The 25,268-nt window shown below is 51.2% G+C and overlaps 7 protein-coding genes across 7 annotated transcripts; 3 read left to right on the forward strand and 4 right to left on the reverse strand.

The window, feature by feature from the left end:
- Positions 1 to 280: 280 nt before the first annotated feature.
- L3040_002774 (uncharacterized protein) lies at positions 281 to 5,336 on the reverse strand (the record flags this gene model as incomplete). The annotated part of the gene is made up of 7 exons (XM_007296276.2): positions 281 to 1,144; positions 1,195 to 1,356; positions 1,412 to 2,798; positions 2,894 to 4,398; positions 4,472 to 4,769; positions 4,888 to 5,166; positions 5,320 to 5,336. 7 exons carry the CDS (start codon positions 5,334 to 5,336, stop codon positions 281 to 283), a joined length of 4,512 nt encoding a protein of 1,503 aa, XP_007296338.2.
- A 1,382-nt stretch (positions 5,337 to 6,718) lies between these two features.
- L3040_002775 (uncharacterized protein) lies at positions 6,719 to 11,275 on the reverse strand (the record flags this gene model as incomplete). The annotated part of the gene is made up of 2 exons (XM_007296275.1): positions 6,719 to 10,840; positions 10,892 to 11,275. The coding sequence occupies 2 exons, from the start codon at positions 11,273 to 11,275 to the stop codon at positions 6,719 to 6,721; spliced, it is 4,506 nt and encodes a 1,501-aa protein (XP_007296337.1).
- Positions 11,276 to 11,937: 662 nt separating this feature from the next.
- Positions 11,938 to 13,350, forward strand: L3040_002776 (uncharacterized protein; the record flags this gene model as incomplete). The annotated part of the gene is made up of 1 exon (XM_007296274.1): positions 11,938 to 13,350. The coding sequence occupies one exon, from the start codon at positions 11,938 to 11,940 to the stop codon at positions 13,348 to 13,350; it is 1,413 nt and encodes a 470-aa protein (XP_007296336.1).
- Positions 13,351 to 13,987: 637 nt separating this feature from the next.
- Positions 13,988 to 15,174, forward strand: L3040_002777 (uncharacterized protein; the record flags this gene model as incomplete). The annotated part of the gene is made up of 2 exons (XM_007296273.2): positions 13,988 to 14,735; positions 14,822 to 15,174. The coding sequence occupies 2 exons, from the start codon at positions 13,988 to 13,990 to the stop codon at positions 15,172 to 15,174; spliced, it is 1,101 nt and encodes a 366-aa protein (XP_007296335.2).
- Positions 15,175 to 15,661: 487 nt separating this feature from the next.
- L3040_002778 (uncharacterized protein) lies at positions 15,662 to 18,587 on the forward strand (the record flags this gene model as incomplete). The annotated part of the gene is made up of 7 exons (XM_007296272.1): positions 15,662 to 16,119; positions 16,206 to 16,273; positions 16,325 to 16,495; positions 16,546 to 16,570; positions 16,623 to 17,195; positions 17,246 to 17,545; positions 17,660 to 18,587. The coding sequence occupies 7 exons, from the start codon at positions 15,662 to 15,664 to the stop codon at positions 18,585 to 18,587; spliced, it is 2,523 nt and encodes an 840-aa protein (XP_007296334.1).
- Positions 18,588 to 18,789: 202 nt separating this feature from the next.
- On the reverse strand, positions 18,790 to 20,325 carry L3040_002779 (60S ribosomal protein uL4; the record flags this gene model as incomplete). The annotated part of the gene is made up of 4 exons (XM_007296271.1): positions 18,790 to 19,555; positions 19,607 to 19,757; positions 19,909 to 20,038; positions 20,251 to 20,325. 4 exons carry the CDS (start codon positions 20,323 to 20,325, stop codon positions 18,790 to 18,792), a joined length of 1,122 nt encoding a protein of 373 aa, XP_007296333.1.
- Positions 20,326 to 21,075: 750 nt separating this feature from the next.
- On the reverse strand, positions 21,076 to 22,263 carry L3040_002780 (uncharacterized protein; the record flags this gene model as incomplete). Its single annotated transcript, XM_007296270.1, has 1 exon — positions 21,076 to 22,263. The coding sequence occupies one exon, from the start codon at positions 22,261 to 22,263 to the stop codon at positions 21,076 to 21,078; it is 1,188 nt and encodes a 395-aa protein (XP_007296332.1).
- Positions 22,264 to 25,268: the final 3,005 nt, after the last annotated feature.

Below are 25,268 nucleotides of genomic sequence, written 5' to 3' on the forward strand. Positions count from 1 at the left end.
ACGTTTGTAAGACCAGGCAGGACTGGACTGGAATGGACGACTATATTGCGCTTAGCTATTTGCGTCGATTGGTATGCCTCTCGCGCCAATCCCTCCGAATATGCAAGAGGCAATACAAAAACAGCAAGTAGAGTCCTGACGCGGAGGAGGCATTGATGATGCATCACCCTGAAAATAAAAGAACCTTCCCGCTAATGATCAAAGAACAATCCACCCACCCACCCTCCGGGTATCCCATTCCTCCATCCATCTGCAACCGTCTATCTACCCACCCTACCCTTCATGAGGAGGAAGTATTGTCATTTCTCAAGTTCGACGGCCCCGACGACAGCGCCGCTCCAATCGGGTACCCATTCCCGCCAGCACCAATCTCCCGTGGCGTAGGACTGTTGCCCCGACTGCTAAGCTGCAACATCCTCTGCCTCGGGCCCGGACTCATACTCTTCGGCGCGCTGGCTGCCCTCACCGCTCTGCGCCCACTTGTAAGCGCCTTAAGCTCCTCACTCATCTTTTCTGTCGCACGTTCCAAGTCGCCCACCCGGGCTCTTAGCTGCTTGTTACTCTTTCTGAGCTCCGCGTTCTCGTTGGCCGATTGTATCTCCTGGATGCGCACCATATCAACCTTGTTTTTTTCCCGGTACGAAGTGTTTTCGGACACGAGGGTGGTATAATTGCTTTGTGTCTCCTTGGCACGCGCGGACGCGGTCTGGTATGAATCGCGTATGTAGTCGAGGTCATTATTCGCGGCCGTAAGACGTTTATGCAACTGTGATTCCCGTGCTTTGGACTGCTCGAGTTCTTCTCTGATTCGGGCGAATTCGGCTGCTTTGGGGCTAGCTGAAGTCGCGAGAGCGGTATGCGCAGCGGCGAGCTCGGCTTCTAGCGACTCGATCTTCTCAAGCAACTTCTTTATCTTTGCATCTTTGTCGTCAAGCTGCTTCTGACCTGAATTCTCGCGGGCTTTTGCCTGAATGCACTCGTATTCGAAGCTTCCTCTATCGTCGAGGGCTTCTTGATATTTAGGCTGAATCGAAGCAATGCTCTTTTCATAGTCCTTGCAGCGACTCTCCAAATCAGAGTTGATTTCTAAAATCTCTAGCTCCGTAGCATCTTTGCTGCGCAGTTGTGATTCTAGATCGTTGACCTACTGCATCTTAGCAACCACGGCCCATAAAAATCTAGGGGCCGACTCACCTTCTTCAGAAGTGCATCGATATCCAAGTCCTCTGGCTCATCTAAACCTGCTGGCGTCGAACACGGAATAGTGTCACTGGTGCGTAAATTGTCAGACTCGGCCAATACCGGAGTAAATCTTCGTTTTTTTGATGGATTTGTTTCGACTGAGTTTTCTGTAGCCTGAGAAATTTTAGTGTGAGATCAAAATAATCTTCTTGTATGGTGAGGGCCTCACCAAGTCCCGCTTAAAACCTGGTTGGAGAACCTGCAGAGAAGACACGCTGTAAGTTTCGGACGCCGAAGCCGTTGCTTCTTCCGAAGACAGGGACTGGCTGTTTATAAGGCTCAGGTCGAGTCCTTCTATTTCCGGCATCGGCAATAGTGGCCAAGCACCTCCGTCACGTATGAATTCGGCGGCAACCTTAGCGGCATCTGGCGGAGAATGATAAACAGCCTCGTCAATGTCGCCAACCCGATCCATAAGTTGGATGATGCATCTTAAAAGCTTAAAATTCTTATCGGAAGGCTCGAGGCTAGAATCAAAACACCTTTCCAGATGCTCAATCGAGTTGGTTACCAGTAGAGAGAATAGAGGTACTGGATGGTCCAGGGATCTTGAAGTCCGCAACTCACTGAGCTGAGGTGCCGATTGAGCGGTCGAGTCGAAAGCAATGACAAGCGAAGGTGGATCAACCTTGAATCTTTCAATACCCGTGGGATAAAGAGTAACCCGGAATAGATTTCCCGATGTTCTTGTCTCTTTCCATCCTGGCTGATCTGCCCGGCAGTGCATGATTCGGTGCTGAAGTAAGAGATGTTGCAAAATCATCAACATTTTACCAGGCCGTACCAGAATGACGATATGCTCATTACTTTCTTTCAATAGTGGCAGGAATTCGGCGAGAAAAATGGCTTTCGTACTGACATTCTCTGCAAATTTAGCTTGCTCTGCCGGCGAGACCGCTTCTTGCGATGCGTCGTTTTCCAGTAAGCCTATATGGCTGCAAACCTTATGAAGATCATCCACCAAAGAGCTGATCTCTACTAGAATGCTTTTGTAGAAGCCCGCCTTCTTGCGGTAGAAAGAAAGTTTGGCTTCGTGAGCTTCAATTACCTGAACGTAAATACCTCTCGTAAGGCCCACGATGGGTAAAGGTATGTCGAACTCGTTTTTTCGTAAAGGAAGAACATCAAGTGGCGGTGAATCCAAAGTATGCTCTGTAGCTGACTCTTGCTCCAGGACCAGCTCTTGCTCAATACTTGGCTGCCGACGCTCTGGGGACGCTTTAGGAGACCTAGTGAGTGGCGGAGGAGGTGGAGACTCGGAGGATATGGCTTCGACAATCTGAGAGCCTTGTATTACTGCAGGAGTTGACGTCTCTTCGGCCGTTTGTACCAGTACTTCTTGGTTAGCAGCAGCGGCTCGCTCATTCTGCAGATGTGCTGCAGAAGATACCGATAAAGAAGCTATGGAAGCTCCTTCTCTTCGAAATGAGGGTGCTGGTGATGGGGATATAGAAGCCATAGAAGCTCCGGCTGTTTCCGATGCCCTTTTCGCTCTTAATTCAGCCATTATCGCCTTTAATTTTGAGGTTGGGTCCGAAGGTGGTGGAGGAGCAATTCTAAAGTGAGTCAGCAACTTTGATAATAGCACTGATTTGGGAAATGGACGAGGAATTGTATCCGGAACAAGAGGACGAGCTCCCCGAATACATACGGTTCAATACTTGGTTCCATCGTTGCGAAAATCCCCGTTGTTGACAATAGGCTTGACGGACTAGAGACAGGCTCTTTAAACTGAGACGACTTGACCGGTGTTGCTTCCTCGTTCTGTTCAATGCTTTGCTTGACTTCCTCGACCGGGGGACTAGGAAGATGGCTCGATGTAGAGATTTGGCTTCGAAATCCAGAGCTACTAGAGGACTTTTGCGTATCGTCGATTTGATCTATTCCGGATGCTTCGGGCTCTAGGTCGGGAAAAGTGTCACCTGAAGGTAGATTGATCTCTCTTGAATCGTCCTGTGAATTTCCAATATGAGGAAAACGAGATTGGGGCAAAGAGGAAGGTTGACTATGTGAGATGGGCTCTGAGGCTTGCGAGTTAGTAGGGTGAGATATGGATCTTGCTGGAGATGCTCCAGCTTGCAATTGTGAGTCTTGAAGAAACTGAGAATGTAGTTGAGGGTGTTGGGTCTGTGCACAGTTTACCACAGGGCTTGCTATTCCTCGAATCTCCAAATCACCGGGGTCTGGACTATCCACCACAGGGCTTGCTGTTTCTCGTCTCTCTTCCTCACCAGAATCCACGCTATTTACTGACAGCAGCTGGTCTGGTCCGACCGAGTCAGACCGTGGTCCCTCGGGAGATTGCGATTGAGATAGAAGGTTTCCAGCTGGGGATCGTATCTGTGCAGACGGATAACGGCCAGATTGACTGGAGGGTTCCTCACTCGATGAACGTTGAGCTGAAGTCGGCTCTGAACTTTCAATATTCTCTTCTCTCGCAGGCTCGGCTGCTAAGTGGCTCTCGGTGATGCCAGAGTGGCTGTTAGACGATACCAGCTTAGTAACGTGAAACTCGATTCGGACAAGAGATGCCTCTGTGTTTATCTGAGTATTCTTCGCCGTATAGTCAGGTCTCGATGTTACTGTTCCGGAAGAAGGTTTGAAAGACGACGATTCGTTTTCTTGTGAATCTGGAATCTCTTCTTCGATATCCTCGTCCCAGACAAACTGCTTTGGCTTGTGAGGTCGACTCCTCGGTCGTTTGAAAGCTGGGGTTGATAAAGACGAAGGAACCAGGTCACTGGCGACTTCAGCAGGAGACGGCTGAGTCGCCTGGACGGCCGCGTATTCGGAGGTCTCAAAATCCTTGGGCCTTCCTACCTCCACACGAAATTCCCTAGCTTCGGACTGCCCCGCTTCGGGTTCCACGGGGGCACTTTCCTCGTAGCTATCAGGAATCTCACGTCGCGGGGCCGGCTGCTCCACAGGTTGCGACAAGCTTGCTTGAATTCCAGTACTGGCGGCCCGCGATCGCTCTTCTTCTGCAGCGATCTCTGCCCTAGATACGAGCTTCCGAACTTTGGCAGGGCGTATGGGCTGACTGTCAGGATTGTCGTCGGACGTTGAGGCCGCGACAGTACTGGTATTGCTTGGTTGCTTCTGCCAACTCTTCTGCCATTCAGCGCGGGCGTCGGATGTTACGTCTGAGTGGTGCCTCTAGAAGAGAATGTTAGCAATGGACTCATCAACTTCAGTTTCCCCCTTCAACTTCAAGAATAGTATAACCTACCCACTCGAAAGGAAACGACTCTCCAGTGACCTCGTCGTCCTCCCAGTCGACCAGATACCATATGTTCCCGTCTCGGTATTCCTGCTTGACGATCCGTTTTATTCCCCAGAACCCATTCGGGTCCTGAGTCCTATTTTCCTTCTTGGTCTTGGACGTTCTTTTCCTCTGTTTCGCGGAGGAGGAGGAAGTTCCGTGTCGTGGTGTTGTGGTGCTGGTGTCGGGGTTCTTCCGTTTCCTGCTCACGCGTTCGCGCATGTTTCTGTCCATGTGAAGCTGCGCTTGGTCGAGCTTGTCGGGCCTGAGGCCATAGTCAGGAGGGTAGGAAGGAAGGGAGGAGGAGGAGGAGGAGGAGAAGGAGGAGCAGGAGCAGGAGGAGGAGTTGAGCAAAGGCAGAAATAATAGTAGACCTGACTCACAAGAGAAGAGAGGCGACTAAAGAGTAGATGAGATCTCCACGACTTTTCGCAGCGCAAAGCTGACGTTCGTTTGTCGACTCACGCTCAGCTTCGTTGGTGGGGCGATCTGGCTGCCGTACAATACTCTCCTCTACAACACAACCCCACCTCAGCTTCGTCTTCTCGAGATATCCAAAACGAATTTCGTTTTGTTTCAATGCCCTCTTCGATTCAGCTTCGGAAGTTGGGGGAGTGAGTGTCAGTTGGTTGAGATGGACTGGCGTCCATGTCGGGAGTGCTCTGTGAATATTTATTTGGGAGCGGCAAGATCAAGAACGTCCACTGATTCACCAACCTAAGGTGAGAAGATGTATGACGGTACAACTGGGCTATGAATATTATACTCTTATCACGGGAGTTTGCAACGAGCAAGACACTTGGCACCGAATTCACCTCTGGTCTGCTGGCATGGGATTCTAGAATATCTAACTCATGGATCCCAATTTGCATCGCAGATCATCATCACCACTACATCCAAATCCGGGCCTACTTAAATCCTGGATCAGATATCAATCAGCTTTAGACCCCTCAATTCATCAACCAACACAGGCTCCGAAGCTTCCGCCTTCAGGCCCGGGGGGTCCAACCCATATATAGCGTGTTTACTATATTTGGAAAAGGCATGATATCCTTGCTGACCAGTTTACAGTGAAACCAATCATCTCCTCATCGAGGTTATGGGCATCCTTTGCAGCTGCGTGGCTTTAACTAATTGCTGCTGGTTATGTATGGGTCGCAACAGCTTTTGGCGATGAAGGGTGGTGCTAAAGTCAACAAAAGATCATTGATGCCTTTCTCACCACTCACCTCATCCCACCCACATCCACATGAATTACAGCAACTGCAATTCAACAGGACGTCTCCGCAGCGCTTTCACAAAGGCTCAACTACGAAGGTCGAATTGAATGAAGATCAAGCAGAAAGCTAGATCAACCTCGCTCAAGTTCATAAATCGCATCCCCTCTCGAGCCCAGCAAGTCGCACGTCACCAACCCCAGACCAAAATCTTCTCCAGCTCCAAAAGCTTCCTCGCCGCATCCCCAAACGTTACCTCCTCCACGCCCCGTGGCTCAAGACCCAATTTCTCATTCCACTCCTCCACACCATCACACCGCAACACCCTCTCGTCCTCATTCCCATCCCTCGGTAACCTACCTACCTGGAACTTCAGAGACAGTCTCAAAGGAAATTGACTGCGATCCGAGAACCGTATCAGTTGCCTCCGATAAAGAAGCGCTGGTTGAAAACCGCCGGGGTTGGTCAGGCAAGAGATGTGTGCCAATAAATGAATGAGGACTAAATATCTTTTGCCGCGAACATTTCCTCACTTCATATACATTTTCCATTTCTCACCCCTCTCCGGCCTCGCAAATTCCCCGTAGAAGAGAGAGCATTGTCTAAACAAGGAGCCGCGCAATTGCCCGATCACCCTGCCCAATTGGGAAAACAATGTACAGCCTTATCCTAGTTGGGAAGATGCAGAACCAATGCTTTCAGTCTTTCTAGGCATTCGTGCAACTCGAAAGCGCTCTTGGCATGCAATCGCTCTGGCAGAAGGCATCTGATGAGTGATGTCGTGAAAATCAGCCAGATTCGAAAAACCAAGGTCAAATGCTGAAGAATGTCATCGTGCCTAGCTGTCGTAGAATTCTTACACTACACCCATGGATATCGACAACCCCCCCCCCCCCCCCCCCCCCCCCCCCCCCATCCCCCCGGCCCCGAACGCCATAGTGTAATTCTTCACTGCAAATGCTCCCTGAACTTTGAAAACACATACTACAACGCCTCGCTAATGCTTTCCTGCTGCAGAGCCGGCAGCCTTGTCACCATTTGCTCTTGAAATCTTCGCCATTCCTGTCTCATCGAGACTCTCATACCATGTCTTCAGCTGCTCGAAATGCCTCTTCTCCCCGTCTCCGTACTCCACAGGAGGTCCACGGACTTCAACTTCGTCATCGCCCTTGAAAACTGCCCAGCTACTGGCTTCTTCATGTGAACGCAACGCAAAGCCGCGGCTCGACAACGCAATCACTTGAAAATTCCGAAGTAGGATACCATCGCCTGCTTTGATGATAGGCAGAGCATCCTTATATGGACGAAAGACCTGGATTTCAGTGACACCACTTGGAGCAGTTGATGGGTCGGTCACATTGAAAGTTACTTGGTAGTGTCGTGGACCACCTTTCGCTCTTTGAGGTTCTGGCGGAGTCGTTGTAGCCACAGCCAGGACATCAAGCTTCTTATTAAGATGGTATCGAAGCACTTTCAAAGGCGTAAATTCGCTTAATTCTGTCCGCAAAGCTCGAGTGAGCCTCAGCTTGAGCTCAGCTCCTGTCTTTCGCGGATTATGCTGCGGTGGTGAGGAAGATGCCACCTCGGAAGTATCTATATGAGCGTTTCGAAGGTTGTGCTGAGGCGCCGGGGGTGACTCAGCGGCAACGGTGTGGTTGCGGAGATTGTGTTGCAGCGGTGAGGAAGCAACATGAGATGTACGAAGATTGTGCTTGTTCAGCGGAGATATCTCGGCAGCCTCGGATGTTGTGTTCTGGCGGTTCCGAAGGTTGTGCTTTGGTAGGGAAGAATCGGATGCTTCAGATGCTGCAGCACGAGGCTTTCGAACATTGTGACGTGGTGAGGACGGAGAGTCGGCTGCTTCGAGCGCAATTTCGATGCTCGCATCGTGGCCTTTGGGTGCTGCATGGGCATCGATCACGACCATCGGTGATAGCCCGTCAGTGTCTGAAATGGCTGGTGGAGCTCCGCTAGATCTTGCCGGCGTCACGGGGCAAATGTTCTCGTTTGTACTTGCCGGTGACTTGGTTGTTGACTTCCTGGGCGAGACTGAATTGATGTTTTCCGTCGTGTTGGTGGTCTCGATAGGGGTTGCAGGACGAATATTCTCTTCTGTGTTTGCTACCACTTGAATCGGGGGGTCTGCACTTCTGGTACTTCGCCGGGAGCTGTCATTGGCAGTTTCTTGCTCCTCCGCAGCATCACTTCCGTCGTCTCTGGCCTCCTCAGAACTAGAATCCGCAGCCCCGTCGTATAACACCAAGCCACCACCAAGTGTTGCCGAAGCTTCGGGTTCTTCAATAAACACCGATCTAGTCTCTGTGATAACAACGGTCTCCGTGATCTCATCCTCAGTGACCTCGCGAGATTCCTGCATCTCTATCGTATGACTAGCTTCTACGATCTTGGCAGACTCATCCCACTCGGTAGGCACAAGCTGCACGTCATCGTTCGCAACCTCACCTTCAGGATCTTCTTCAAGTTGGTCCTGCTCCTCGAATCTGATCGTACTAGTTACAACTTCTTCGATTTCGATAGATTCCTCTTGGCTTACGCCTGGGCCAAGAACGTTTTGCGTCTGTTCGACAAATATCGACTTCAATTTTGTCGCCTCGACCTTATTGGTAACTTCGTCTGTCTGGTCCATGTCAATCTCATCATCTTGCAATACCTCACGTGATTTGTGACGATGCTCACTAGCAGATGAGAAAGATACTTCCGTGGAGTTCATACTATTTGAGATTTGAGTATCCTCTGGTGTCGGGAGCTGTCCATGATCAACACTTGAAGTTTTGTGATCTTGGTCCTGGGAAAGTCTTCTTAGAAAGATCGATGGCTGCGGCGGCGGCTGTGCGACTGATAGAGAATTATACGAAGCTTCAAATCGTGGTTCGTTATTGACCCCGTCAGATCCTCCGCGAGCTACTTTGGTTGGCATCGGAGTTTCATTGGCCACTGATTTCACCGGGATTTGAACCTCCACTACATTCATCTCTTCAACGGCTTCAGGAGTCCGAACCTCTGCCGCGTCGAGATTGCTATCCTGCTCATCTGCATAAGGTTGCAAATCTGACTCTGAATCTTCACTACCATCGTCGTCAATCTCGTTTTCGCCGGAGGCCCCATTTATTGATCGCTTTGCATAGGGTAGCGAGTCATATTCCTCAGATTCTCTGGCCTCACCTCGCTCATCGTCTTCCTCATCACTCTCGGCATCTACAAGAGGATAATCTGCTGAGGTTTGTGGCAGAGATGTAGGCGAGTGTCGTCTGGTCGACATTGCAGGGCTTTTCGGAGTTTCTTCATCATCATCAGAGGAGAGTAGGTCAATCACTTCAGGCAACTTTTGAGGCCGAGCTGGAGGTGGTCGCTGCAGCTCCTCTTCCTCGGATTCATCGCCGTAGCTCCCCTCCTCGCTTTCTTCGCTGTACGATCCCTGGCAATCCTGATCACCAAGATCTGATTGGGGGTCAGGCGAGGGGCTGAACCAGTTTTCAGATTCGTGATAAACTTCTTCATGGAGCTCTTCCATTTCTGTGTCGCCCCCGTAGCCTCCCCCTTCGTCATGAGCTGAAAGTTGTGAGCCCTCGAAGCTTTCAGGACTGTAATCTTCCTTGGGAGAGTCATGCTGGTTGCCAACACGACCGTGCTGCTGAATATTCACAGTTTCTTCCCGTCCTTCTGCCCCTATCTCTTCTTCTGCAGCAGACGCGGCCATCTCATCTTCGAGAATTTCCAAGGGTATGGCGGTAGCAACTTCATCATTTCTCTCCGTGAAATCGATAGCTGGGGCGACTGGTCCATTTTGAGGCCGCAAAATAGCTGAAGGGAAAGGGGGCGGAAGGGGATATGCTGAAGATTCAGGGAGATCAGGATATGCGACTGAACTGGCACCCCAGCCCGATGTGACCTGCCCTGACAAGCCTTCACCGAGGGGAGGGTACTCGGATAGTGGCATCTCTGTACTTGCCTCAAGCAGCCCTTCATCAAGGGTTGAATAGCCTTCTATGTTCTCGCAGAAGCGGCCTTCTTCCGTAAAGAGTTCATTACTTGGTCGTGACCCAGGATGGCTTGATAGTACTCCTCCACTTTTCCATTGACCATACTGATTTTCAGAGGCATACTGTTGCCCGTCCACACTTGCGTTGCCAACGCCGCTTTGGTCGTCGACGGCGTTTCTGAAGCTCGGAAATTCAGGTCCTTGGTCCTGGTCCCGACGGCCGGCAGGACTCGCACCATAGATGTCTTCTTCCACTGGCTCCACATCGGCCGAGAGGGCGCTGTTCATCACACTGGTTTCCGGCTCGATAATAGGGGGTCGTTGCTCCCCTTCTGCTTCAAGTTGCTCGTTATGCTGAAGTTGGCCATATTTAGAGGATACAAGAGGTGAGACAAGTTGCAGAGAGTCCGAGTGCACTGGTTGCAGGCGGGGCGAGCTAGGAGTCTCGAAACTTGGTTCTTCTGCTTCTTGATTTGGATATTGCGTTCGAATAACGTTTAGTTGTGGCAAATCGTTGGGGCTTGCCAGAAACGGAGTGTCAACCTGCATTTGAGCTTGGTTCAAGAACGCGGGGGACGGGGGCACTGCATGAGTCGCGCCTCCAACACTTGTAGCCTGTGGAGAGAGGTCTGCCATGGTTTGGGCCATGCCTTCCGTAGCATCATTCCCATCAAGGTTGACTGTTTGGCAACCTTCATCTGCCATCATAGGGGGTAGTTTTGGCGCCGATCCAGGAGCTGTATTTATGTCCTCGACTTGCGGCTCATCAGCTTCTGGGGACGGGGATCGACTGGTATATTTCCAACTGGTAGTACTCAAACGAGTTTTCTTTCTGCCCTTTCCTCGCACTGTGCCATCCTCTTCTCCAAATGGATCAAAATCTGACTCAAACATTGATCCATACGATGTTCTTGCACGCTTCAAGAACGCTGGAGAGGACCATAAATCACCGCCCATTATCCCCATAAGAGAGTTGTTTGCGGCGATGCCATTGTCGGTGGGCGACACAGGCTCGGCGGGCTCTGTAATTGGAATTCTAGCTGGAATCGCAACTTCTTCGACTAGAGCAGGATGGTCGATGTCAATTCTCTTGATCTCGTCAACGCCGTCCTGCTTAAACTATGGCTGAGTGTTAGCAGTGTCAAGCCTTGTAACACTTTGAGGCCTGACCTGAAGCAACAGCCTCTCCGTAAACTTGAGCTCCCACTCAATGCCCCTTCCGGGCGCAGCTACGGTCTCATTATCCGGAAGCCATTCCGCACCGTCTAGGCACACAGTAACTTCATCTCCGCTTTGAATCCCGCACTTTGCAACAGCCTTCGCACTGGATCCAGAAAATCGAACGCGAACTTGTCCTCTCGCGCATCGCAAACGGAAATCTGGCTCAGCAAGTAGAAAGGCCACAGAGCTGGCCGCAGAGCTGTATGGCCAGGTCAATGTAACCACCGCTTTTATCGACCTCGTGGAAGGTGTGGATAGCTCAGGGCTAAGCTGTGCGATCGGAATGTGTTCTGTGCTTTCGAGCGCGAGCGCGCCACTCATCTCCTCCGCCATATCAGCTCTCGGTGGACCTATCCGGCACGATGGATTTGATTCATTATCCGCGATTGGAGTATGAATGTCGATGCTTGTTGTTCTTGTACGATGTTCTTGTACGTTATTCTTGTACAGGAGAAAATAGTTTTCTCGGAAACGAAGCGCGATGGGGAGGTCAAGAGCGAGTTGGAATGTTTGCAATGACGCACCCTGGCCGAGATGGACCGCCGCTAGGCTAGCGCACTCTCTCGCGCACGTGATTAATCTATGAACAATGCAGTCAGGACCTCAGGTTCCAGTGAACATGGGAATCAGGAGTTTCCCTGGAATAGCAGCTCATACAGCCACGGATATCCAATTGTTAGGCACAACTTTATCAGTATTTGATCAATAACTTTATCCTTTAAGTCTTTATAAGTCTCGGCATCTCATCAGTACCCCACGCTTGCATTCGAAGATTATTTATATCACGTCGATTGGTCAAACCTGAGCCCAGGCTACTAACTACGACCTAAGTCTTTCCTTCTTCCTTTTTCTTTCTACTCCAATCTTTCGTATCAATCTTCTGTATATATCTCATTCCCAATAAACGGGCTCGCTCATATATACTTCCTTCGCCTATACCCGTAGCAAAGGAATTATAACATACGCTCATCAGTCAATTCCCAGATCAGGACAACATGGGGTCGATTTCACAGACGGCAGGAATCTTCAATATTAAGAGGATAGCGGTGGTTGGAGCGGGACCATGTGGGCTTGCAGCTGCCAAGTATCTCCTTGCTGAGAAGGCCTTCTCAACCATTGATATCTTCGAGCAACAGGCAGAAATAGGTGGAGTATGGAACTACACGCCCTCCTTGACGGAGCGAGTACCAGTGCCTCAAACAACCCCATGGGCACCTCTGGAGAAACCAACCTGGCCCAAGGGAGCTCCAGCGCCCATCTTTTCCAACCCGATGTATGAGACTCTCAACACGAATATACCCAAACCTCTCATGCAATTTTCCGATCAGGACTTTCCTGAGGACTCTTTGCTATTCCCTTCGCGCCAGGACGTTCAGGCTTACCTAGTCAAATATTCTCAGGATATCAGACATCTCATCTCACTGTCCACTCAAGTTGAGAATGTGATGTTATCGCAAGAGAATGGACAGGATTTGTGGACTCTCGTTGCCAAATCTACCATTACCGGGGAAAGGACAACAAAAGAGTACGACGCTGTTTGCGTTGCCAATGGTCATTACTCCGTCCCATGGATTCCAGATGTTCCCGGGATTAAGGAGTTCCATGCCGCCCATCCATCTATCATTTCACATTCCAAGGTTTACCGCTCCCCAGAAGGTTTCACAGACAAGAAAGTTGTTGTTTGCGGAAATGCTGCGTCTGGTTCGGATATCGCTAACCAGATCAGCGCTGTCTGCAAAAAGCCCCTTCTCAATTCGATCAATGGCCCTTCCACTTTCCAGCTACCGGTTGGTGGCGTTGTGAAAGAAGAAGTGCCCAAAATAGTCGAATATATTGTCGAAGGAAGAGCTGTCAAGTTCGAAGACGGAAGGGTAGAGAGAAACATCGACGCTATAGTCTATGCTACAGGGTATCTGTACTCTTTCCCATTTCTGAAGTCACTTGATCCTCCAATTATCACCACCGGCCGTCGAGCAATGGGCCTATACAAACAAATTTTTTGTATCAATCACCCAACACTGGTCTTTGCCGCCCTTGGACAGAAAATTATTCCATTTCCGTTCGCTGAAGCTCAAGGCGCAGCCATAGCTAAAGTCTGGTCCAATACCCTGGCCCTCTCGAGCAAGGACGAGATGGAAGCATGGGAAAAGGGTAGGGTGGAAGAGCTAGGAGATGGAACTGCTTTCCACGTTCTGGGCTACCCAAAGGACGCCGCATACATCAATTATCTCTATGACTGGGTCCAAGGGGCAAACAACGGATTTGCCAAAGTGCCACCATTCTGGGACGAGAGACTCTGCTGGCTGCGAGAAATCTGTGTCGACATCAGAAGGAAGTTTGCTGAGGATGGAATGAAGGCGAAAAGCTTGGAGGATCTTGGATTCCGATTCGAGAAATCGGATCACTAAGTCCAGCGTGCATCCGAACCGATCTGCCACTGTATTCCGTGTAGAATAACATACTCGGAGCTATTTACCTCTACAGCCAGTAGAATATGGAACTTGGCACAGTTGTGATTTTGCCGTATCTCAGTCACGTGTAGTCGCTATTCCTTTGTTCCGACCAAGTTACCTATTGTTCGCTCGCTTTCCTCGGAATCACTCTGCATCCGATTCTCAGGCAGCCGTCGACACATGATTGTCTGCGCGCATGTCCCACCAAGTTCTAGTCCGGTCCCAACGGTTGTATTGTATTCAGCATAGACTGAAATGCGCGATTGGATTTGTCATCAATTGATTTGTACATGTTATCTACTAGCTTCAAACATCGTAAACAAAGCTTGGACTACCCTACCCAGAATCGATTTTTCTCAGACCAGACTGCCGTCGTGGCCTTCCCATTATATACCTTTCTATCTGCTCTGATCTTGTATTTCCAGACGCCCACGCCACAGATCTTCTACCAGAACAACAGTCGTTCACAGAATCACATTACACTGGTCCGGATATGCCGAAGAGGCTACCAAGTGCCAATAGGGCTGAGATGGGTCCCGACTCAGCCCTTTCTCCATCCCGGGCATCGACTTTTGAGCCTCCAACATATACTATGAAGGATATATACGCAGCCATACCACCGCATTGCCTCAAACCAGACACGCTTCTCTCACTATACTACGTCCTACGAGATTTCTTCTATGCGGGCACTCTCCTATTTCTCGCCACCCAAATCCGCACTTTGCCCAACGAGCACCTCCAAGTTTTAGCAAGGATTCTCTACTCCTTGTTGCAAGGCCTCGTGTTCACGGGTATGTGGGAAATCGCGCACCAATGCGGCCACGGCGCTCTCTCACAGTCCCGACTCTTCAACAACGTCACGGGACTAATTCTCCACTCCATGCTCTTGGTGCCTTTCCACTCGTGGCGCCTCACTCACTCTACGCATCACAAAACCACCAACAACCTTGAAAAGGACATTGCATTTGTACCCAACCTGAAAGAGGATCATGAGAAGTTCCACGACGGTCACTCCAAGATCAGAGAATATGTGGAGGATATGCCCATCGTTGCACTTACACACCTCTTCTTCCATCAGTTGATAGCATTTCCCACCTACCTGACTATCAACAACTTTGCGTTGCCGAGGATGAATTGCTACCCGTGGTGGACGAGAAGCCATTTCTACCTTGGAGGCGATGGACCGAATTTTAGAGGCAGAGACAAAATGGATATCCTGCTTTCAGATATCTGTATCGCCATCTCGGGACTTGGGCTGTGGATCTTGGCTCGGTATTTCGGGGGCTGGAACGTGATGCTGTTCTACGGTTTCCCCTACCTATGGACCAACCACTGGATTTGTACGCTCCTTGGCCCCCTTTTTTCTCTCTCTACTGCCCATCAAAGATCAGCCAGTGCCAGAAATCAGAGCTAACGCCGTCCACAGTAACAATAACCTTCCTCCAGCACACCGACTTCTCCATTCCCTACTACCCTTCAGCAACATGGACATTCGTCCGCGGCGCCGCCTCGGCAGTCGACCGTGACTTCGGATGGATCGGCCGCCATATCCTCCATGGTGCCATCGAGAACCATGTCATGCACCACCACGTCTCCCGCATCCCGTTCTACTACGCCAATGAAGCTTCTGAAGCTGTCAAGAAGGTGATGGGTGTGCATTACCAGAGCGACTTCAAGACGCCGTACTTGTGGAGCTTTTGGAAGAACTATCGTACGTGTCGGTATGTGGAGGAAACTTCCAAGGGGAGCCAGATTTACTTTTTTACGAAGGAGCAATAGATCTGGTTTTTGAGAAATCCCGGACTTAAGCTTTTGTTTTACTTTTTTCTCCGTCAAAAGTTTGAGCATGGTCCTGGAATGGATTTGAGCGGTGTTTCGTTTTCCATTTATGTTGGAATCGTAGCGAGCGGGCGCTGGCGGTCATCAAATTAGATAGAGATGGGGGCGTGGGCATGGGCAGAGTCAGCCCGTCCTGTTTTCATGCTTCTCAGTGCTTGGAAGATGACGAGAGATACCCTACATTGGTCAAATATATATATCTGCTGCTTCGTACTATGTTCAACTTCCCGAGTACCACAGTATGCCGATCTTATCCTTCGGATCACTGCGTCTCCTATTGGTCACTTCCACCTTACGCAACCCTCCCGTCACCTGATGATACTTACGTACAGGTGAGATCCACCCCACAAATCGCTCGCCGGCCTCAGTCGAGTTCCAGCTTACCGGTTAACAGTCCGTATATCTATTCCCTTCTTTTACTAACGCAATGGACCCCATCAGCATAACCGGTACCCTAATCGCCGTCCTCCAACTCACAGCCACCGTGATATCCGTCTCATACGACTACAGACAAGGCGTCTCGTCCGCATCACGAGAAGTGCTGCAGATATCGTCGAGTCTGAACTCGCTAAAAGATGTTTTAGAAGCACTCCTTTCGCTCATCGAGAATTCTCCAAAACCATCAAAGTCCGGGGATGGAGATGGAGATGGAGATGGGTCCTCGAGGTTAGCGACAGTGGAAATGCTATGTCAAGAAGGCGGCACGCTGGAGAATTGCTCGAAGGAGTTAGAGAGGCTGAGAAGCAAGTTGCAGCCGAAAGCGGGATGGAAGAGGGTGAGGAGGAGTTTGGTGTGGCCGTTGAGGGAGAAGGAGGTGGGAAGGGTGTTGGGGGAGCTGGAGAGGGCGAAGAGCTTGATGGCATTAGCACTATCCGCGGACCAGGCGTGAGAAATATCTTCTCATTCATTGACTTTTTCGTTCCCTCGTCACACGAACAAATAGACAGCAAAATTCTGACATGAGGGTGCAGAACGCTGAGCATGGCTATTGAAGATCAAGTGGGAGGGCTGACGGAGATGGTTCAAAAGCAGGGCGAAGGTACGTCGCAGGCTAGCTGTTCTGTGCGTGAAGCAAATCTAAATGGCAAAGATCAGGTACGGCTGGACATAAACCAATGGCTGGCTGCTCCTGATCCCTACGTGGACCATGTCGCAAATCGGAAGAAACGGCAGCCACAGACTGGGACTTGGATCCTGAGGAGCAAGCAGTACGAGGAATGGCTAAGCAGCCCGAAGAGCTTTCTATGGCTCTACGGGATTCGTAGGTCCTCTCTCGGAAGTAAAACGATGGGGTTGACTGGGTCTGTGTAGCTGGGAGTGGAAAGACGGTGCTCTGGTGAGGCTTTTGACACGGCACCTGAGAACTGCATCAGAGCTAATTGGAGCAGCTCGACGATCATTGAACAACTCGTGCGATACTGCCAGAAGATGCCGAAAGCAGCCGTGGCCTATTTCTACTTCGACTTCAACAACGCCGGGAAACGAGACGTGGAGTCTCTCATCCGATCACTCGTCACCCAGCTCTCGGCCCAATCGCAGACAACGCCAGCTCTTCTCCTCGAGCTGTACAAGGAACACCAGAACGGCATCAGAGCTGCTGATGAGAGGACGCTCGTAGCAACTCTGCTGAATCTGATGTTAACTTTTCACAGTGTTTACATCGTCCTCGATGCCTTAGACGAAAGCAACGAATGTGACGAAGTTCTGCAATTCATTCATGGCCTGCAGAGCTGGGATCTATTACGGCTTCACATCCTCGCTACGAGTCGGCAGCTCGCAGAGATTGAAGAGTCATTGGCGAGCATTGCCACCAATAAGCTATGCTTGCAGGATGCTCAGATGAATGAAGACATCGTTCTTTACATCGCGGACAAACTGCAGAATGACAAGAAGCTGTCGAAGTGGCCGCCGGATATCCGCTTGCAGATTCAGGCCAAGCTACTCGAGGAGGAAGGCGGGATGTATGTCACCATGGGCCAAGATTATGGTCTGCGGCTGATCTCTCATGTAGGTTCCAATGGGTTGTCTGCCAGCTCGACATGTTCAACCGCTGCCTCTCTGTCGCTGCGGTACGGAAAGCATTGACTGCTGGTCTACCCAAGAATTTGGATCAGACCTATGATCAGATCCTCTCCAGCATTGACGAGGAGCATCTTGGTGAGGTCATGAAGATTCTGATGGCACTCACCGTGACCAAAGAACCCCTCACGCTCGACGATATCGTAGAGATTCTGGCAGTCGACCTGGAATGCACACCGCCTCACTTCGACGTAGATTCTCGACTCCTCGAACCTCGAAATATTCTCGCCATGTAAGCTCATGCGTGTTCCTCAACCTGAAAGTATCCGGGCGAGGCGGGTTGTTCTCCTCAGTACTCCTAACATCTATCTCTCTGCGAGCCAAATCTGCCTACTGACGACACCAGCTGCTCATCCCTGGTCACCATTTCAGCCCCCTCAGAATGGAGCCTAGATAGCCGCACCAACCCCCTTCCCCTCGGGAAGACCGCGAAGAGCAAGGAACCCACACCCATCTTGCGTCTCGCTCACGCCTCGGTAGCAGACTACCTCACCCAATCCCCCCCTCCTCCGACCAGCCCCCCAACGTTCCACTTCTCACCCACCACCGCCCGCCAGTTCCTCGCCCAGACCTGTCTCGGCTACCTCATGAACCCCCTCTTCGCCACCGGATTCAACCACAAATCCTACCCCTCCCACCTAGAAACCCACCCCTTCCTCGACCACGCCTCCAGCCGCTGGCCCGAGTACCTCCAGCGCGAACCCGGCGTTCCCCCCTTCTCCTCCTCCTCCTCCTCTCCCCCTTCCTCTTCTTCATCCCCCCCCGCGTCTCCCGACCTCAGCCCCCGAACCAGGGAAACGGTGCAGGCCTTCTTCGCCACAAGGGCGCTCCCCAACGGCGGCAACTTCGCCTTCTGGGTCGGCTGCCTGATCCCCGACACGCCCCTCGACTACATCCTGCGCACCCGGCCCCTGTACTACGCGGCCTCGTTCGGCCTCGGGGACCTCGTGCGCGACATCCTCGAGACGGAGGAGGACGAGCACGTCGACGCCCTGGGCGGGAGGGCGCAGTCGAGTGCGCTGCACGTGGCCGTGTACAGGAACCACCCGGACGTGGTGAGGATGCTGTTGGAGAGGGGCGCGGATCCGAACCTGCCGAACGTGAGGGATGAGAGTCCGATGCAGTGGGCGCGGAAGAATGGGGAGGTGAGGGAGTTGCTTCTGGAGTTTGGGGCGCGACAGCGGGATGCTGGACTAAGAGAGCAGACTCCGCAGGAGGCCTTGGATGAGGTGTTGGCGGAAAGGATGTTCATCTCGCTTGAGAAGGGGGAGTAGATACTTGTTGGACTACTTTGCGGCGTAGTTGGTTTTGGACATGGAATACCCAAATCAACTGCTCACAAAACATCACATGCAGGTTAAGATTATTAGTTCTAATGATTGTTGCGACTGCTCATTACTTTTTATGTAACCAGACAGCAACTGCCAGGAAACCAGCAGCAAAGACAGAAACGCCCGCCCTCCAGCAGTCACACACCTAATCCTCCTTCAGGACACCAGCGAAAGAAGTCTTCTTGGCGCGTGTTGGCTTCCCAGCATTCAAGCCCTTGGTGCCGATCTTGTTCTTGCTGTAGGCAGAGGCGTATGGGTTCAAGCGGAGAAGGACCTGCTTGTTGCGCAGCGGGTTCTTCTTCTGGACACCAGCGCGCTTGGTGCGAGCTTGACCGATGGCAGCACGGATCACGGATTGCAGTTCGGAGGAGTTGATCAGACGGCTGATATCAGGTTGAAAGACGACGGGGGATGGGAGCAGGAAGTCCTTCTTGAGGTCCGAGGGGATGGTCATGGAGCCGTAGATGTTATCGAGGGCCTTGAAGGCGGCGGAAGTCCAGATGATGAAGCGTCCGAGGTGGCCACCTGGTGCGAGTTGGAGGAGGTTGAGCGCGAAGACGGATGAGGTCTCAACGCCGGAGATGTTGCGGAAAGCAAGGGAGAGCTCCTTTCCATCAACCTCAGGGTCGTAGATAACGAGAGGTCCACGACGTTGTCTGTGGCGGCGTCCACGAAGCTTACCCTTACCAGAGCGGAGCTTGCGGGAAGCCTTGACCTTCTCGACATCTGCGAGGGCACCGACAGACTTCAGTAATCTAGCGGCAGAAGATGTGCGGGCGATGGCACCACCAGCGAAGACCTCGGAGTTGATGACGAGAGGAACCTCTGGGACGGTGGAGACCTGGTGACCACGGGCCATGAGGAGAGCTGGGACGGAAGAAGCAGCCAAGGCGGAGGCAACAGCGTATCGCCTGGAGATTGTTAGAAGATAGTTTTTGAAATTACGAGGAAGGAAAACTCACTTTTGACCGAGGTTGATCTTTTGGTGCCACTTTCTCCAGACCTTGGTAGGTGCGAACATACGACCAGATCTGCACATGTTACCGAAAGCAGCTTGTCCGGCACGGTGGGTTCCTCCTCCAGAGACACGGGGAATACGGGCAACAGCGCGACCTGTATCCAGTTAGCCACCAGTCAAAACCCTTCAGCATGTTTCCTCCCCCATCGGATTCCCAGACCTTGTCCCGGATGCCAAATGTTGTATTTACGGGTGGGAACATGAGCGGAGATAGATGCTCATTTTGACGCGCGCGGGTGTACTAACCAGTTCCCCAAGACTCAGCAGAGGTTTGGTGACCAGCCTTCTCGCTCACGGCGTATGGTTGTCTCTTGTTCTTGGCCATTCCGGTGTGGACAGTCTGGACGATATCCGGGCGGATGGGCGAGTTGAAGACCTGTGATCCATACTATCAGCATTCATGCCGTATTGTTTTCCCATTCGTCTCTCGGTCTCGAACTCAAGTTCGCAATATCGATCCAAGTCCTCCAGTTCTTTTCCTCCCTCCGCAGTCTACTTGCGCACTGATTCGCGCATTGTCCTGTTCTTCCCAAACAAATTTCCCTCCACCGCAAAATTCTCATCAAAGTAAATGGAGGACAGTCGTACCTTTGGAAGCGGGTGGCTTGCACCGCTGGCAGTGCCATCAGCGGACAAGATGGATACGGTAGGACGGGAAGCCATCTCGACGATGTGCTGGCGATGTCGTTGGTGGTGGGTTGTCGATGTCGTTGATTAATTCCCTGTAATTCGAAAGTTGAACCGAAATGCTGTGTGGGAATTTAGCGAATTTAGATATCACGTGTGTGGCGGTGAAGTGTGGCAGTGGTCATCAAGTCGGCAAGCCCCACAGGTTATGATGACGACACTCCACCAGCTGTGAAGATGAGTGATTGTGAGATGATGTAGGATTGGTCCTACGACAATTATTTTCAGAATATGCATACATGACTGTGGGCATCTCTTACCGGCCACTGATCGTATTATTTCCCCGGAGATCCATGAAGCCCAGAACCAATGCCGCCAACTTCAATCGTCGCAAATACTCAACTCTCACGGGCACTGTATAGGGAGAATTTTCTTAAGGTTCCGGTTGTCTCTGAGGCATCCGGAAGAAATTATGTTGAAAATCTACTCGTAGGCCGACTACTGGGTGGGAAATCAATGGTCATAGACCGACTGTAGTGCCCTGGAGTACATGCAAATGGACCTCTTGAGACCCATTGAAGTGGTGTCTCTCCATTCCTTCGAGTACACAGCCAATTGGGGGATATGCAAAGCTCATCTCGCCATTGTTGTCGGCCCATCCTCGCGCCTAACACCCCATAATTTCCCTGCAACAGCACATTTCTCATCGCAAATTTCGTAGCACATCTCCTTGCATCCTCGATCCAAAACCCTTGCTCCCGCACCATCCATTCAGCTAATCCATATCTATCTCGCCTCAACTCTATTACACGTTGGTTTCGGCGCCTCTACCTTCCTCAGGGTATTCCATGCCTGCACACTACCATTTCGCTCTCTGTCCTCCCTCTGCTTGCGCCTCAGCTCCATACTCTCTTTTTGCTTCTCAATCTCATCCTGCGATCTCTTTGGCAGTCGCATTCCCAGACCCGCGCAAATGAATCGTCTGGCCACCTGATCGCTGGTTTCTGGACGAGAGCGTAGGGTGCTTGCTCGCTCTGGCGGTGTCGGGGTTGGAACTGGCGTGCTTGGCTCGGAGTGGACGATGTTGGAGGCGTCCTTTGACTTAAGTTCTGGCTGAGCTGGGGCTGAGATAGCGTCTGGTCTGGCCGGGCTGCTTGATTCGGGTTGCGTCGTTGTCGGACTCGTTGATTCTGCTCTAAAGGGTTGTGAGCACGCCTGGATCGAGATAGTCACGGGTGCCACGGGAAATTTTGGTGGGGAGATTCTAGCAAGGACTGGACCAGTAGGTGAGGTTGGGGGAGGTAGCTGCGCTGGCGCAGTATTTGATCGTAGACGGGCGGGATTCGATCTCTTTGACTGGTGCTCAGTCTCGTCATCCTTTTCAACTACAAGATACATGAATAATTCCTTGCTCTTCCTCTTGCGTACTTGCTCTGGCTCATCAAACCCCTTTGGCTCTACAGGGCTCTGTCTTGCATCTGGGAAGAGCTCTCTGGGAGCCGAGACCCCCGGCTGCAAGACTGGGAATAGCTCTCTGGGAGCCGAGACCTCCGGCTGCAGAACTGGGAACAGCTCCTTCGGGGCGGCAATCTTCCAATCTGATGTCGAACCCGCACACAGCTCCTTCCTTGCGCTCTGTACCGCGCCACCCCGCAAATTCTTGTTGTCGAACGCCTTGATCATGCATTCGTCTTCCGCGTGGGCGTGTCTCATCGGCGGCAGCGGCTCCCTCGAGTTTCTCTGGGCGAACTCGCGCCAGCTGTGGACAGTAGAGACAGTTGTGGCGATGGTGTTGGTGGTGCGACCCATCGGCTTTGCCTCCCCGTCGGTGATGCTGGATAGGTTGCGCTGCCACTTTTGCCCCACGCCGTTCGTGCTTTGCGCTTGGAGTGGAGTCTGGGTTGGGACGTGGGTGGTCCTGTGAAGAGAGAGCGGGTCCGTGGCTGCTGGTACAGAGTGCCCCGGGACGGTCATGTCTGCGATCGAAGGGGTTCTGGTAGTGATATGACCTGCGCTGTGTCGTCTCGAGTGTAGATCCGAGATGCTAGAAGTGATTACTCGCGTTGTGGTCGTGGTCGTGGCCGTGGCCGTGTCTGGGAACCCGAAGTATGTTGGCAGTGGACTCGCGCGTTCGTGAGTAATCCTGCGGGGAGTGCACCGAGTAACCGGGAATGAGCTTTCGAGCAAGCAAGAGTCATCGTCTCTCTGGAGGTGAGGCTCTCTTTGGTTCGCGCCTTATTTGGACTGGTGGGGGTGAATGTAGTCATACCAAGCCAGCCCTTATTTGGCCGATTTTCGACTTTCAAGAATCGAGGTTCGGATGAGTTGAAGGTGGTCCAGAAAGAAAACGACTGGATGACTCCATCGAAGGAGGACAGAGGCAACTTTCGTTTCTTCGTTCCTGCCGTTTCGAGGGCCCGGGTATACAAGGTTACGAGACGAGACGACTTGTGACGAATCCGCTTGTTGCTCTTCCGACAATATTACTAGCTAATGCGATGTGCAACAAAACTTCTTCATCTTCTTCTTCTATACCACAAATCGCAAGCACAAGCCAGATTCTTTCCTCGTGCTGGTCGGCCAACAGCAGCGTGCAACCAAATGTTCTCAGGCATCGGATTCTGAGGAAGCGAATCACAAGTCCCAGAACTCGTTCGCAGCTCGCGGTGATTGGCCATTGCACTCTAGCAAATCCCGAGCCCCATTCTGACAGCTCCGTCCAGCCATTGGCCAACACGACATGCAACAAAATCCGCTTGTGCCTGCTCTTTTGATATGACGCTCATCAAACCACCCAAGGGACCTCCCTCCTATCGACTACTATGTTCTCTTCGCACGCATTGATTGGCTACTGCGATATGCAACAAAAGAATCCCGCCCCGCCCCCTCATATCTTTCTCTACCCGCCTCCTGGTATCTCTAATAAGTAAGAACATATATATCTCAGGGTATCAAAAGTAGCCAGGTGGATCCCGATATCTGGCACTTAGTTCTGCCCAGAGCGGCATCTCGCTTCGCTTATCAATGCGACATGCAAACACAACAGTCGGATGAATCTGGATCTGGACGCCTAAACACGGAGGAGGATCTGCTCTGCAAAATGGAAGGGCTCCCCTCATGAGCATACCGGTAGATGCCTCTCTCTATCTGTAAGCGATTTTCAATCACTCCAGCCGACTGATAGGTATTCACATCACAACATCACAACAATGCGAGTCATCACCCCCTTTTCCGCCGATATGTACGTAGTACGTGTCAATCAGTCAGCCAAACGTCGTCCCATCTCAACTATATATACAACTATATATACAATCATGCGCGCAATCTACCCGCGACGGCCCCACCAGAACCCGCGGACCACATCGCCAAGACGAACCTACTCCACCCCCCCCCCTCCGCACGTCCCCCCGCAGGCGTCCACGGTATTTAAGCTTATTCAACCAGCTGCACGTCTCCTTTAATCTTACATACTTACAGCACGAAAAGGGATGTCATTCGTTATTCGTCATCCCGTTATCCGTTTCTCGATGACAGATGTCAAATCTCAGCCGTCCAGAAGGCCGATGAAGCGAAAGAAAAAAAAAAAAAAAACTCTAAACGCTCGGTCTTCCCCGTGCACGCGTATTTTACATTGATCCAGACTGATAGTGATTGATATTAATTGACATGAACTGATTGCTCGAAGAAAGAGAAAGGGTATTTCATCTCATTTTACTTCCGTATGGCGGCTACCTAGGGACTAGGTGCGTACCAGTATTCTACACGCGCACAAGTACGGTCTGTACGGTAGGTAAACCAACGAGCACCAGTCCGTCTCGGATACCGGCTCTGCAACGAGGTCTGAGCATTGAAATCATCTCATCACAGTACTGGTACGCACATACTGTATCCCCGCCTTTGCCGAGAGTATTAAAATCCTGGCTGCACGGAGCACTGTACTGTAGTAGTAGTAGTAGTAGTAGTAGTAGTAGTAGTAGTAGTAGTAAGTAGTACTTGAGTAAGACCAAGGGATCCATCCTACTACTTACTCCTGTACTGTATGAGTCGCGTCACGCACACATACCTACATACCTACCTACCTAGTACATACCCGTAGCCGCCAAAAAACAAGCAAGCACCGGTTACCCCATCCCCCACGTCGAGTCCCAGTTCCCACACGGGATCCAGATACCTACGGACTACCGTCCTACCGTACCGTCCTACCACGGGTGGAACACCGGGGGCGGCCGATCATCTGTCCTGCCGTGCCCGTGGACTCCGGTAAGAGGACGGGCGATCTGGCAGCCGGGCAGGTGGGCAGTCTCGCCAAGACGAGATATACAAGTAAGTACAAGTACCGTAAGTACAAGTACCACGCTACAGTACAGTACAGGCGGGATTATTCCCCCCGGGAAGGGTGCCTCCACAGTTGGGTTTCCACTGCTTATAAACCCCCTGGCGTACCCTGCCCCTCGGCGGGTAATACTTACCGGTACTTACGCCTGGGACGTAGGCTGTGCCTGGGCATCATCTACCGGTACTGCGTACGTACTTGGTTAGCTGGGTACCTTTACTGGTACTGTACTGTACTGTACTAGCAGAAAGGCTCATTTCCGCACATGATTGTAAAACACTCCTACCGGTATTACCATCATAAGTCGTAAGTCATAAGTCATAAGTCATAAGTCATAAGTCATAATAGTAATAACAATAATAATAATAATAATAATAATAATAATAATAATAATAATAATAATAATAATAATAATAATAATAATAATAATAACAGTCCAAATCGGCCTCCCCAGCCAGGCTACCTACCTACCTTACCTATCTATTTGTTCCTGCGTCATCTCCATCTCCCAAGCCTTCAAGGGGGGATGGGAGGCAGGGGGGTTTCCTTTCCTTTCCTTTTCCTCCCCCTCCTTTTTTTTTCTTTTTTTTCTTTTCTTTTTTTTTTTTTTTTTTTTTTTTCTTTTTTCCCCCCTTCCCTATTTTCT

This window comes from Drepanopeziza brunnea (assembly GCF_022702325.1).
Source record: "Drepanopeziza brunnea f. sp. 'multigermtubi' strain 214-2 chromosome Unknown ctg3, whole genome shotgun sequence".
Classification (NCBI taxonomy): Eukaryota; Fungi; Ascomycota; class Leotiomycetes; order Helotiales; family Drepanopezizaceae; genus Drepanopeziza; species Drepanopeziza brunnea.